General features: G+C 49.3%; 4 protein-coding genes across 4 annotated transcripts; 1 reads left to right on the forward strand and 3 right to left on the reverse strand.

The window, feature by feature from the left end:
* Positions 1-191: 191 nt before the first annotated feature.
* On the reverse strand, positions 192-2,139 carry MAM_05257 (RNA polymerase I specific transcription initiation factor, RRN9; the record flags this gene model as incomplete). Its single annotated transcript, XM_040824055.1, has 2 exons — positions 192-1,787; positions 1,876-2,139. The coding sequence occupies 2 exons, from the start codon at positions 2,137-2,139 to the stop codon at positions 192-194; spliced, it is 1,860 nt and encodes a 619-aa protein (XP_040677767.1).
* Positions 2,140-2,469: 330 nt separating this feature from the next.
* On the reverse strand, positions 2,470-4,467 carry MAM_05258 (pescadillo; the record flags this gene model as incomplete). The annotated part of the gene is made up of 1 exon (XM_040824056.1): positions 2,470-4,467. One exon carries the CDS (start codon positions 4,465-4,467, stop codon positions 2,470-2,472), a length of 1,998 nt encoding a protein of 665 aa, XP_040677768.1.
* Positions 4,468-5,255: 788 nt separating this feature from the next.
* MAM_05259 (GPI transamidase subunit PIG-U) lies at positions 5,256-6,735 on the forward strand (the record flags this gene model as incomplete). The annotated part of the gene is made up of 3 exons (XM_040824057.1): positions 5,256-5,394; positions 5,509-5,776; positions 5,877-6,735. The coding sequence occupies 3 exons, from the start codon at positions 5,256-5,258 to the stop codon at positions 6,733-6,735; spliced, it is 1,266 nt and encodes a 421-aa protein (XP_040677769.1).
* A 226-nt stretch (positions 6,736-6,961) lies between these two features.
* Positions 6,962-8,318, reverse strand: MAM_05260 (Mitochondrial outer membrane translocase complex, Tom37/Metaxin; the record flags this gene model as incomplete). Its single annotated transcript, XM_040824058.1, has 2 exons — positions 6,962-8,088; positions 8,171-8,318. 2 exons carry the CDS (start codon positions 8,316-8,318, stop codon positions 6,962-6,964), a joined length of 1,275 nt encoding a protein of 424 aa, XP_040677770.1.
* Positions 8,319-14,388: the final 6,070 nt, after the last annotated feature.

Genomic DNA, 14,388 nt, shown 5'->3' on the forward strand with positions numbered 1-14,388 from the left:
ACCACCAAGACACCCACGTCGGGTTTGGATTCGAAGTATTTCTCGAGTCCATTTCGTCTGTCAAAAATCTCAGCATCGCCATACAAGGGTTTTTTTTGAAGCCTTGGTTAAAGACCAATCGCTCTGCCCTACTAGAATAAACGCACCGCGCGACCAGCTCTGAAATCAGTCCTCATGGATGTTTCCCCCTCTCACGACGAGCTCCTCCCGTAGTACCTCTTTCTCTTTCTCACAAGCACGTCCTCGCCTCTCCACCCTCTGCTCGGGTGAATTGTCTTCAGAAATCCATCAGTATGTACGGCACCCACCACCTCGTCATCCGAATCATCATCCCCTGATGCGTGGCCCGGATGAACAAGGTTCATGTGGCGACGGAGATTGGCTCGTCTCGAAAAACCCTTGGCTGCACGATCACACACCGGAATCGGGCAGAAGAGCAGCCCTGCCGAGGAGCGGGAACATGAGCGGGAACCGGAACGCGAAAGAGACCGGCGGCGAGGGGTGGCAGGCGAGGGCCCTCGGGAAGATCGAGCGAGAGATGCCTGCCGGGATGTGATACGGCGCTGCGAGAGGGTTGGCGCGGGTTCCGACTCGGATTCAGCCGAAGACGACGCAAGTTGGATTTTTGAGGGGCGGTACTCTTTGCTGATGAACGGCGGAACTCGTGCGGAAGGGACTTCGTCTAGACGTCTGATAACCATGCCCTGACCAAAAAGATCGGCGCATCGCTTGGCAGTGCGTGCTATGACGGAATCAGAGAATCCCGCCAGTGCAGCAGCTCCAAGGACATCGCTCCAGTCTCTCAGACCCCATCTACGTAGCTTCCTCTCAACGTTGGTTTCGCCAGTGACTATCTGTGGGATAGACGCTTCCGACTGCGCCGTTGAACCGGATCGCTCACGCTCGCGGCGATAACCTTGCTCGAGCCACGCTTCAAACGCGGCATCTTTCTCTGCAGCCGTGACAGGCAGCCTTCTGTGCCCTTCCCTAGCTACACGGTGCCGCATTTCCTCTTCCGTCTCGCCCTGTCGAGGCGTGTGGATCTTGCGCGGCCGGCCCCGACGTCTGGAGCCCCGTAGATTACGTTGCTCCGAGGATGAAGGCGCTTCTCCGGGCTGCGGAGTACGCCTTGGACGACCCCTTCTACCTCTGTTTCGATGTGTGCCTGCCTCGGAGTCTTCTTCTGTGGAGGATTCTGATGCAGAGAGGTAGCTGAGGCCAGCGACGCGGGCGTTGTGCAGAATGGTGAGGGTGCGGTCAAGCTGTGTGAGCATGTGGCGGACAGAAGGACGGAGGAGATGATTCGACAGGTCGTCATTCGAGGATACAGTCGGTCTGTATGTATTTTCTTGTCTGGTGTGAATATTTTCCAAGTCCTCATCTTCCTTGTCCTCACCGGACCCATCCTCGCCATGGTCGACAGACATGCTGTCCCTCCCCGATCGCGTACTCGGTACAGGAGGAGAGGAGGGCAGAGAAGATTCATCTTCAGACTGGTCTCCTGATCGAGTCGGCAACGGGCTAGAAGGGCTCTCAATAGACGGGTGCGGCGCAGGGTGCCTCGACCGTCGGCGATATCGTTCCTTGGCCAGGCGCAACACTGTCGCGGCGAGCTCATCCCGAAGCTCCGTACTGGGCATCCTATTCTCCCGTTTGCGCAACGTGAACCTCTCTTCTTCGTCATGTTGTATCGGAAACAGCCCTTCGGTCGGGACATGCTCCTCTTTGAGTGGCCATGCCGTCCACATTTTCGGCGGCGCCCAGACAGTCTGTTGCTGTCCATCTTGCTGCTCATCATCAGCTCAGCTCCGTAGACGCTGCTCGATGCAGCCCCTTCCCCTCCGACCCGAACTTGACATGATGTACACGACGTACCGTCCAAACAGTGAGGCCCTGCGCGGTCGCCTGGTCTCTCCCTTGCCTCTTCAAAGCAAACGTGTCGTACAAATGCACAGCCAGGTCCCTGTCAGCAAGCTGTTGCATGGACCGCCAGAGAAGTCGCTCCTCGCGGGTAAGTTCCCTCCATGTCGACGCAGGCCCCGTCCAACGGTTTGGCCTGTTCTCGTACAAGTCTTCTGATGCCACAGATGCGATCTCATCGGTGTCCAGGTCCCAGTTGGCGGGTTGTTTCTCGTCCATGCTCGCGCCATGCCATGACCTGAAAATGGGCGCCCTCTAAAGTATATACAAATGCACGGATTGCAAATGCGACTTTACCCGGGAGACGGATCTCTCTGGGATTGGTGCTGCTTGTGCGAAGTTGCGGTTGGCAAAAATTATGGCCTGCGTCGAGTTGAGTGGGCTCCACATGTCGCCAAGACCCAGGCGCCATTGGCATTGGTCCGCCATCCATCATCACTCTGAACATCTCTCGACATGCCGACATTGGAGACGCACATCTGCGTGACAAAATTTCCATGTGATTTCATCTACAAGTGTTTTATCAACAACTACCAACAGCGATCCTAGTTACGCCTTGCCCTTGGCCTTGCCCTTGGCCTTTTCCTTTTCCTTTTCGAGCTTTCTTCTCTTCGCTCGTAACTTCTGGTCCTCTGCGCTCTTCTTGTTATTCGTGTACATCATCTGCTCATATAGTTTCCTCTTCTTCTTGCTCAGCATGCCCTTGGCACGCTCGAGTTCCTCGGCTTCCTCCTTCGCCTTCTTGGCTAGTGCTTTTCGTGCCTGTTCCTTGGCCTTGGCCTTGGCCTTGCTGCTTGTAGCCTCGGTTTCGACACAGGCGCCCGCCAATTCCGCCTCCAGTTCCCGCTGCCGGAGAGCAGCCTCGTCTTCTTCCTCTTCTTCCTCGTCTTCCTCGACATCTTCCTCCATTTTCTCGGCACCTTCCTTGTCTTCCTCTTCATTTTCGATTTCCTCGTCCTCATCCGCGTCTTCGGCAACGTCCATGCCCTCGGCAGTTTCGTCGTCGTCTTCATCAGCTTCTAGAGCCTCTTCCTCAGGCTCCTGCTCCTCCAAAGGTACTGTAGGGTCGTATGAGCCCTCAGCAGGCTTGGCAAAAGGACTCAGATGAGGCGGCAGGGATGCTCCCGGGCCGTACAGATGAGGCTCCTTGAGTTCCACATCATTGACGCAGTCCCACACCCATTGGGGCTGAACGTATATCCGACCTGGGACCCGCACATTGACAGCCAGCTTCTGTGATGTCTGGTTGTCTTGAGCGTCGCTTGCTTCTTCCGTTGCCGCCTGAACAGGGGGTCTGTCGACGATCTGATGCGTAATGTTAGGGTCCAACTCATCTGTTGTGAAGGCGCCGCCGCCCAGGACAGGGTCCCACCCGACACGCCTGCAGCCGAATGCTTTCAACAGAAACTCAAGAGGCTGACGAGGAGTTTCGCGAGAGAGATAAAAGGTGAAATTGGAGAACAAGGTGCTGTGGTCGTTTTCATTGGCCGACGGCTGGATTAGCACATCGCCACCAGGAGCGGTAGGTTCAAACTTGTCAATGGCGCCATCATTCACTTCCTCAGTCTCAACGGTGCCATTCTCGGTGTCCTCGGGGCCATCAGTCAGGTCAGCATTCTGCAGCTTCTTCAGAAGCTTGTTCACGGCAGCTTGGGTCTTGGCGTCAGGCTTATGTGAAGTATCCTGCGATGTCTTTGGCTCCTCAGCGCCGACCAAAGCTTTGCCCTCCAGGGTGAGCGCGCCCAGTTCGGCGGCGTTCTCATCCTTGACGGAGTCAAACTTGGGCGGATATTTGATGCCGATGGAGGTGTATAGCCGGAAGTTGACGAAGCCCATGAGGGTCATGTAAAACTCGACAAAAGTGCCCATGATTCTGAAGTCGACATCGCCGACAATTCTCTGATTAAACTTGTAAGGCACCAGCCAGAGGATATCCTCGCCCTGGATGTTGGCCTGGTAGTAGATGCCCTTGATAGAAAGGAAGGACTTTGTCAGGCTTCGGGAGAGAATGAGATACTGCTGGAACTCGAGGCAGAGTCTCTCGCAGCGAGCAATCATCTTGGCCGGAACACTGGCGGTGGACGGCAGGTTGGCAAAGAGAAACAGCATAGACAGGCAGTCATCCAGATCCCTCAGCGCATCAACAAAAGTCGGATAGCGCTCGCGAACGACATGGTCAAGAGTGTATCGAGGTTTGCCCGTCTTTTCTGGTCGCGAAGCATTTCCTTCGAGTCGCTTGGCATCGCCGACATCACCACGACCCAACGCCCTGGCGATCTTCTTTTCCAGGACCTTTTGATCACGGAACTTTTGCAGAAGCGGTTCGTGGAGGAGGTACTGGATATCCTTGGCGTAGTAAAAGGTGGTCGACGCAGTGGATGACTTGGAGACCTTCTTCTTGCTGCGAGGTTCGCGAGGGTAGATGCCCTTCCAAATACACAGCTGACGGAAGTCGGCCAGGCTGATTTGAAGTTTTCGAATGGCCTGGTTTCGGGTGAGGTAATTCTTGGCCGCACCGGCCTGGCCCTTCTTCTTTATCCGACCCATTGCTGCTCGAACTGGACCGCCGGGATCGTCGGGGGTTTTTTTTTATATTTCTGTTGTATGGGAAGGGCAGCGGGGCGGCCTTCTGCTGTGTCTTGACTTTTTTTTTTTTGGAAAGTCAACTGGAGTTTTTTACTGCCAGAAAGCACCGCCCAAGTCTTCAACCATTCTTGGTTTAGCGTGATGCAGGCAGACCCTTGCTGCGGCGACGCACCAGTTCACGTTCTGGATTATTGCACCAACTGGGATATCGACGCCTCTGTTGGAGGTTGAATGGAGATTACTTGTAGATGTTACTTTTTAAGATAATTCGTGAGTAGTTGAGGGTAGTAAAATATTTCATTGCTAGGTCTAAGCATCTTTTGCGCTATCCTGCTAGACTGCCCACTATGCGCTTCACACAGCAGCTCCACCAAGTGAAGTAGTTGATCCTTTAAAAATTAAAATTTTAAAGAAAAAAAATACAAATAAAGATGAACGAATAAATTACTCGACAGCAGGTGTTCATCTGTAACGACGGGCGTGTCTGCAGGACCAATGTCGTGAATTCCATTGACATGTCGACGAGCGCAACTCCACTTCACACCTTCCATCCATCGGCCCGTGAATCCGAAGCGCCAAGCCGAGTGGCCGCCTCGCCTCCTCCATACGCCCTTCGTACCTCCGTCCCTCCATCCCTCCATCCCTCCATCCGAGCTGCCTCGATTGACTACCGACTCCGGACCATCGCGTCTCCCCTCCTCGCACCCCTTGGCAGAGCAATGGCCTGACCAGGTGCCATGGCCTCAACCATGTCGCTGCGAGGCAAAGCTGGCCTTTACGCTGGCGCTGCCGCCCTCCGACTCCTTCTCGCCGTCGCCTTCCCCGGGCTGCCAGACCTCTTGACTGGACGTGTAGAGATTTCCACCCCCGTCACGAGCTTCAAGCGATGTAAGTGCGGCCGCGTGGGCCTCGATATCTCGACGTGACTTTCGCAGGCGGACAGCCCCTTCCTTCAGCTGAGCTGCCTCCAAGACGCACGCGGCTGACCATGTCCTGTTGCAGTACAAGAAGGACTGTTCCTTTACAACCACAATGTGTGGCCCTACGACGGCGGCGTATACCACCAGGCGCCGCTTCTTCTGCCGCTGTTTTCGCTGCTTCCCTCGGCCAAGACCTGGCCCGTCTTCACGTCGCTGTTCTACATACTAGTCGACCTGCTCAGCGCCCATGCGCTCTCAACCATTGCCGACTCAGGCGAAGCCGGGCAGTCGAGGCTGTTCACGTCGCTACGCAGAGCGAGGCGAGCATGCGGCCTAGCAGTAGCCGCCGCGTACGTGGCTCCCCCTACAATCAAAAACAAGGAAGAAGCTCGGGTTCCATGGCCCAGCCCTCGCGTGCGTCGGAGCGCTACGGAAACTGACGTGTCCCAGATTCCTCTTCAACCCCTTCACAATCGCCAGCTGCATCGGCCGATCGACGAGCATCTTCACCACGTGCGCCATCCTCCACGCCATATCCAAAGCCGTCCAGGGCTCCGCGTTCAACGCCATGGTCGCCCTCTCCTTCGCCTCCTACCTGTCCATGTACCCCATCCTCCTCCTGCCGCCACTCGTCCTGCTCTCCTTGGACCGGCAGCCCGAAGCCCGCCGCCCCGCCAGCGCCGTCACCTTCGGAGCCAAGTGCGTCGCCATCACCGCCGTCTGCCTCGGCCTCCTGCTGGGCATGTCCTTCGTGCTCACCGGCAACTCGTGGGAATTCCTCTCCCGCACGTACGGCATCCAGCTCACACTGTCGGATCTCACCCCCAACGTCGGTCTGTGGTGGTACTTCTTCATCGAGATGTTCGACTCCTTCCGGGCCTTCTTCCTCGCCGTCTTCTGGCTCCACCTCGCGGCCTACGTCGGCGGCCTGACGATCCGCCTGCGCACGCAACCCCTCGCCGTGCTGACCATCCTCCTCGGCATCTTCTCCATCTTCAAGCCGTACCCCTCCATCTCCGACGCGAGCCTGTTTCTCGCCATGCTCCCGCTGTTCTGGCACGTCTTCCCCCTCATGAGGTATACCTACGTCGCGTCCGCGACGCTGCTGTACGCGACCTTTCTGGGCCCCGCCTTCTATCACCTTTGGATATATGCTGGTAGCGGAAACGCCAATTTCTTCTACGCCATCACCCTGGTGTGGAGTCTGGGGCAGAGCTTGTTGGTCACCGATTTGACCTTTGCCGTACTACGAGACGAGTGGGAGGTGGAGCGTCCAGAGATGATTGGGAAGGAGGTGAAGCAAATCTAGAGCTGCAAGCCCTCAACTTGATGCCGAAGCAGAGTTGTCTTTTAGAAGGAAAAAAAGAAAAGGGGGGGGGGGGGCGAGTATGTGTAGAAAATGGCTCCGTACAAAGGGACCAGACAACGTCCTTTGGATGGGGAAATCGTAAAACCTATGCATTCATACTGTACAATTTGACCTTCACAGTGAAACGGGTATCTGGGCCTCCATCTTCTCTGATCTATTGATCCGACTAATCCACCTCCGAGTCAACCTCGACGAGGCGACCACTCGGAGAAGCAGCTGCGGCGGCCATCGGACCCGGTTGGCACGGCCCCATGGCACTGCTCAGCATAATGCCAACATCTCCAAACTGGCTCAGCCTAGATGCGCGACGGAGTTGTCTCCAAACCTGCACTCCGGCCCCAAACGGCTGAAGGGTCTTGTACACGTGCAACCCGTACCTGACGGCAGCGCCGGTAAGCACGACGCTCATCATGATGACGAAAGCCCTCTGATCCAGGCCCTTGACGCCCACTTCTGTCCTGTACCGCATTTCGTTGGCATAATGCTCTCCGAGGCTGGGAACGTTTCGTGCGACGGAGTCGGCTACACGGACAGTTGAGCTTAGAAGTGAGGGGGCCGCGGCTGTAGGAGCCCACGTCAAATCGGTGGGGGTCATTGACTCTACGAACACGGCCAGCCGTGGAGTCTCTGCTCGGATCCAGTCCCTCAGAAAGCTTCTGGGCACATCTGGGACGACCATGAGTGCCAGGAAGCCGTATGCCAAGCAGTCCAGAGATGACGGGTGGCTTCCGCCAAAGAAGCGAGGCGGCTTCGCATCCGGACCGGTCTCCCCCAGCAGGGATTGCACGACGGACAGACAGTCCTCTGCCAGCCCGTGCAAGCGTATGGCAGCAGCCTGCTCGGGCGTCATCTCCTCTCGCACAGTCTTCTTCGTCGGCGCGGGCAGATGTCTGCGGAACGTCTCGGGCAAGGCGTCCCTACCGGCAGTCAAATGCAGTCCGCCGTTGTGATCAAAGTCTGTATCCAGCTCGGCGAGGCCAAGATGCTCCGCGCGCCGGGCAGCCTCGGCTCGTATCAGGGGCGGCAGCGTCCACGTCAAGGGGAATGGCAACAGGGCGTTGTAGGCCGGTCTCGTTGCCGCAGCCCAGTTGGCGGCCGAGACGTAGAGAGAGAGATCGACGAGAGGCGCAGCACTGGCCAGCAGGTAGGCGCTGTACGCGACGGCGTCTGCTTGCTGGACGGGGCTCAGACTCGCGTCGAGATTTGCACAGAGCGACTTGCGGGTGAGGTAGTCGACTATGGGACGATAACCGCTCACCCACGTGCCGTCGTGGTCGAGGGCGGGGAGAAGATCTGGTCCGAGACGGTCAGATGGCTCGCAGTCAAGGCGAGCAGCACGCACGCACGCATCATGGGGCGCAAGGGCTCGGCATACTAGAGGGATTGGCGGAGGGATCGTTGCTCGGGACGAGGCGCCAACCGCTGGCAGGAAGCGCATTGTGTAGATGGGTGATGATGGCGAGACACTCGGCGTCGATGGAGGCCAGGCCAAAGGCTGGTCCCCAGACATGGAGGTGCAGCATGATGTGGCGACGGCGTGGCCAAGCTCAGTGGTGTTTGTCTTCAAGGTGCTGCCCTTGCCGCCGTGACGCAGTTGGTGCGAACGGTCCTACGAGGGAGCACAGCGGAGGGCAATGCGGACGCGGGCACGGCATTGGAACGAGGTGAATGCAAGCTTGAAGCTCAAGCTCGACGAGGCTGGCTTGCAGCCGTGGTGTGGGGGCTGCGGATGGATGGATCCTCGGTTGAAGCGGCCCCATTTTTCAGCAATACCTAGCGTGCACCTGCTGGCAACGGGTTGCGTCACCTGCAGCTGGTGTAGAGATAATGTAGCGTTTTGTAACCTTGAATATTGCTGGGACTGGCGGCCTTGTCGAGGTTCCCAGTAGAGGCTGTAGAGCGACGTATTTTTAAATGCTGGGTTTTTGATTGGCTCAAATACTGTATGCCTTGGGCACAGGCGACGCACCATCTATGGCAGATGATAAATCTCGGTGAGTTGACATGCCCGATCAGCAGCTTTGGAAGTCGCAGCCAACATTGAACATTGGACGGTTCAGTTCAGCCCAGTCATTCTTGGTCCTCCACGTGCTCATGGACCGATGAGACTCGTTCAAGTCACGCACGCAGGGCCGGGGCAGAGTCGAGAAGTTGGCCGGGTGGCAACAACACAGACGGCGACCGCGACACGATGAAACTGCTGATCCGCATCACATAGCATACCTCGTCTGAGACTGCAACAAACCGCAGCATGTTTCAATGCCGATGGGCATTGGCAGCCAGCATTGACGACGCGGGATCCAGGTCAGGAAAAGATGCTACAAGCTTACAAGTCGCATTCCAGCCACGACGGAGCAAAGTACGGAGTATCGGAGAACGGAACGGGGCAACTCGACTCGGGCACTCGGACCGCCGTCTCATGAGTTGTCCGACGGGACACCACCTCCAAGTCCAAGCGCGCGCACATGGCATGGCGTGCAGCGGCCAGCCAGCCTTGATACGATGCAAAAGAAGACAAGGCGAAGACAAAAAAAAAAAAAATTCCCCACAAGTGGCAGGCAGGTCTTTCGTCGGCCATGCATCACGGCCCATGCATGATTCACAACCCCTGACGATCAGGAACAAAAACTACTGCTGCTACTCCGTACTAGTAGCAGTCTGGCACACAGACCCTTTTTCGCAGAACCGAGTTGCCGAGCTATTATTACCATCCCAAAGGCAAACACGACATGAGCAAACAAATTTTTTTATCCCACCAACATGTTGCATGCCAAGCGAGCGTTACATTGCAGCCAGCAACACCAGAGGTCCCAGAAACGGCCAAGGAACCTGCGACATGGGCTTTTCTAAGTATAGATGTCAGACCACCGAGAGTCGGAGTCATACAGGCCTCTTTGATGCTACCCTTGCGGCCTTGCCAGGCCATGTGTTTGTTGCGAGGGAGAGAAAGGTGCCAGGGACAACAAGGCGGGTTTCTCAACCTGTGCCATGCCTGATTCAGAACGCGGCAAACGACAATATAACACGAAGCATGTACCCCGTACGACGACTTGATAGCACGACAGTACTCCGTACAGCGGGCATACATTCCTACCTACATACTACATACAGCCTTGTCCCTGCAGTAGTAGCCCATCGGTAATTTAGAATCGCGGGTCGCAATGCTTCCTCCGCGCCCACTTTCACTTTGGGAGACAAGCCCACGGTCCCCTTTTTCTTTTTTCTTTTTCTTTTGTTCTCAGAAGAGTCGAAGCCCCGTCAGTAATATTCAAGTAACTACGTACTGCTCCGTGTATGGAGTACAGTCCTCCGCAATGCAATGCAAAGCATCGCATACCGAGGCAATGGCCTGGCACCTCGCGTCCTATACGTACACACTAGTACATGTGTATTCTCATCATTCTTCATGGCCCCCTTTTCTTATTGCAGCATGATGAACCCCCACATTTCTGGCTGTGTGCATTGCAAATTTCACAGGGAGAAGCAAGAAGACATCAAATAATAAATAAATGATAGAAATGCACAGGCGGTTAAAAAGAAAAAAGAAAAAAAAAAGTCACTCGCAAGACGAGATATATTACATCCATGGTTACGTCAAGCAAGCAATAGTAATAGCACCCCAACGCCACGCTTGGTCGCAAAAGCCGTCGCCACAAGCGAGGGCCGCAGCCGGCCGCCATTGGGCATCGTCGGTGGGGCGGCGGGGCCCGCGCGCAAGGGACGTGGCGTGGCGTGGAGAAACTCCGGCTCGTGACGTTGCGCCGGCCAAAACTCTATCTGTCAATCCTGCCGAGACCGACGACGTAGCAAGCAGCTAGCTCGCGTGCAAGCTTGTGCAAGCTTGTTCTGTGCTGTGCTGTGCAAGCTTGTGCTGTGCTGTGCTGTGCTGTGCTGGTCGAGGCAATGCCGCAATGCGGCAACGCCTTGCTTTCTGGATGCATAGCACAGCACGGGGTCGACAAGGTCCGAAACATCAAGCACTTGACGAAAGAGGACGCGGATGAGAAAGGGACCCAAAGACGCTGCCCGCGCCTGCGTCTCCTGCGGAAAACCCACGCTTCAAACATGGAGACGCGTCCGCCATCGCCATCGCCATCGTCATCGCGGCATTTTGGCCGACTCCGACGCCCGCCAAGTGGCCTGGCCGGTGGCTGGTCAACCAGGCAAGCGCCCGTGGTTGTCGGCATTCCCGCCCTTGTCTCAAAGTTGCAACTCGCCCGCACGCCCCCTTGCGCGACGCGACCCGTGGTGGCTGGTGCTGGTGCTGGTGCTGGTGCTCGCTCGCCGCTCGTGTTGGCCTGCACGACGAGGCAAGGCAAGGCGAGACGAGACGAGGCGAGGCGAGGCAAGGCGAGACGAGACGAGGCGAGGCGAGGCAAGGCGTCTGGGGGCACTCCGCCAATAGTAGCTGATGGGTACTGTATCAAGATGCCTACCTAACGTTAGGTACGGAGTACGGAGTACGGAGTAGTCTCTGTCTTGTCCTCTTCATTCTCCTGCAGAGGATTCATTCGTCTGCAAACGGACCTTGGCCCCTTCTCCACCTGCCTTGCTGGTGATGTGACGAGTCTCAGCTGGCATCATGACCGCTTCTTGATGCGGTGACACCAATGCGACGCAAAAATAGCAAAGGCTGTGTTTGGAGGAATCGGCAGCCTTCGCGCTACGAGAGTGTAGATGACCCGACTATTGCTCGCCTACCTGAGCTGACCTGACTACTATAGTTGACCTGACCTGACTATTGCTATAGGGGGATAAGGGGGCATAATAGATTTTAATTAGTTAGATTTTCTTTATAGAATTTATTTTTAGTAGAGTAAAAGATAGAGCAAAATAAGTTCTAATTAGGCAGAAAATTATTATAAAATGCAATTAAATTATATAGAATATTTATAAAAAGTAGATCTAGAAATTTTAATATATTAGCTGCAGCCTTCTTTTAAAAAAATTTTTTTCTTTATATCTTGCTTTCTTATTAAACTAAGGCTATACTATTAAAATAATATTATATTATAAAGAATTTATAAGTATTCTCTTTAGAATTTATTCTAAATACACTTAGAATTAACTCTAATTAAATTCTAAACTAGAAAGTATTTTAGTAGTATATAAGTATTATTCTAGCTAGATTTTAATAAAATTTTATAATAGTTTAATATTAATACTATATAAATTACTACTTGCTTTATATAAAGTGTAAAGTATAACTATTATAATATATAGTTAAGCTCTTGCTTGCTACTAGAATAGCAGAAAAGCTGCTAAGTTTAGAATTAATACTACTACCTAGAGGCAGGCAAAAAGGCTGCAGTATATTATAAGTAGCATTTAGAACTAATTTAAAATTAATTATTGCTAAATTCTAACTATCTCTAGATGTAAAATCTTCCTAAAGTAAGATTAACTTAAAAAATATTATTAATAAGACTTATCTATATACTTCTCCTTTTAGTAATATAGATAGAAAGCTTAGTAGTAGTACTTATAATAATATCTTATAACTTAGCGAATTTTTTTTTTTAAAAAAAAAATTAGCATTATAGAATAAATAAATACTCTAGAAATATTACTAGTTTTTTTTAGTTAATAAAATAAAATTTTTGTTTCAAGTATAAATATTTAATTAAACTCTTGTAATTATAATTAAATTTAGTAAAATAAATGTATTGTTTAATATATAATTATATATAAATTTAGTAAAATGTGCAGCTGCTATATAGCATTATAAGTAGAGGCAATTAAGTGCAAGAAAGAAAGTTCTTATATTAGTTTATATTTTAGAGGCAGTCTTAAGCTAGCGCAGTAGTGCTATAGACTAGAGGCTGAAAAGTTGCTTACTTTATAATAAAAAAAAATTATACTAATAATAGAAAATACATAAAATATAAGTATAATTATAAAGAAATAGTAGAAAATTATAGTAAAATAGTAGAAAATTAAGGGAAAAAAATAGAATTTATATCTAAATTATTTACTATATTATTTGTATTTATATTTAAGATATTTTATTAAGGCAACTAGAGTTATAATTATAGAAATACTGGTTATCTTTATAGTAAATTCTAGTTGTTTTCTTATATAATTTAAGCTTATACCTTTAAAGTTTCTAACTTTAATTAAGTTTTTTATTCTTTATCTTTTTGTTAAGTTTCTCTTTCTATAGCTCTAGCCTTAGCTTAAATTTATACTATATTTACTTGTTTTTCTTGTAATTTAAGAAGATTTTAGCTTTATATTTTAATAGCTAAATAGTATAAATTTTAATGCAAGTTATTAGTACTAAATATAATTAGTAAGTTAATAATAAATTTAATATAAATAAATTCTTATACCTTCTTTATTAAGATTGCCTTTATTATTAAGGCATACTACTAGGATTGCCTTTATTATTAAAGTATACTACTAAATAAAACGCTATAATTAAATATACTTTCTATATTATTAAGAAAACTAAAGTTATCTTTAAAATAATCTTAAAAGATAGCTTTAGAAGGTACTCTAGCTAGGACTTTAAGTAGAGTTAAAACTAGAATTATTCTCTAAGTTCTTAGACTTTAAATAATTTTGCTATTATTTTTATTTTAAAATAAAGTTAGTAGATATATAATTATTAAACTAAGGAAATACTATACTATACTTTTTGTAGCCTCCTAGTTTATAAATCTGCCTTATAACTTAGTATCTTAATATAATAATAGAATTTATAAGTAATACTTAGCAGCATCTTGTTGTAATAAATTCTAATTATATATTTAATAAGCTATAATTATATAATATAAAGAGATATATCTAAACGATTTTGCTATTGTTTTCGTTCTAAAATAAAGTTAGTAGATATATAATTATTAAACTAAGGAAATACTATACTATACTTTTTATAGCTTCCTAGTTTATAAATCTGCCTTATAACTTAGTATCTTAATATAATAATAAAATTTATAAGTAATACTTAGTAGCATCTTATTATAATGAATCCTAATTATATATTTAACAAGCTATAATTATATAATATAAAGAGATATATCTGCTAGCTTATCTATATAATGCCTTATGTAATATTTTAATAGTATTAGTTGTAGCTAGTAGAGAATCCTAATCTTAAGATAGTATTAATAATGCATTACAGCAGAGTCTAGAACGAATTACTAGACAACATTTATGTTAAACCTAAGCAGATAACTCTAGCTATTGCTCTATATCTTATTAGTATTAGAATTAAATTAGAATGCATTTAGAATTAATTCTACAAACCTTTAATTAAATTATATAATTAATTATATTAAGATAAAGAAGTAGCTTTTATTAAAGTTAAAAGCTGTTCTTGCTTGCTATTAGGCCTATTATTATTATGTAAGTAATACTTTTCTGTGCCTCTTTTAAAGTGCGTATATAAATATAATTTTACGCTTGCTATTTCTAGTCTTATTAAAATAAATTAATATCTTTCTTTAAATATAGCTCTAGACTTAACTTTATAAGTATATACTAATATTATAGTAATATATATATACTATAACTTACCTTATGCACATTGCTAATCTTAATTAATTGTTACGCTAATAAGGCTTAATATACTCTTATTATAGTTAGCTT

The sequence above is a fragment of the Metarhizium album genome, assembly GCF_000804445.1.
Source record: "Metarhizium album ARSEF 1941 chromosome Unknown scaffold_13, whole genome shotgun sequence".
NCBI lineage: Eukaryota > Fungi > Ascomycota > Sordariomycetes > Hypocreales > Clavicipitaceae > Metarhizium > Metarhizium album.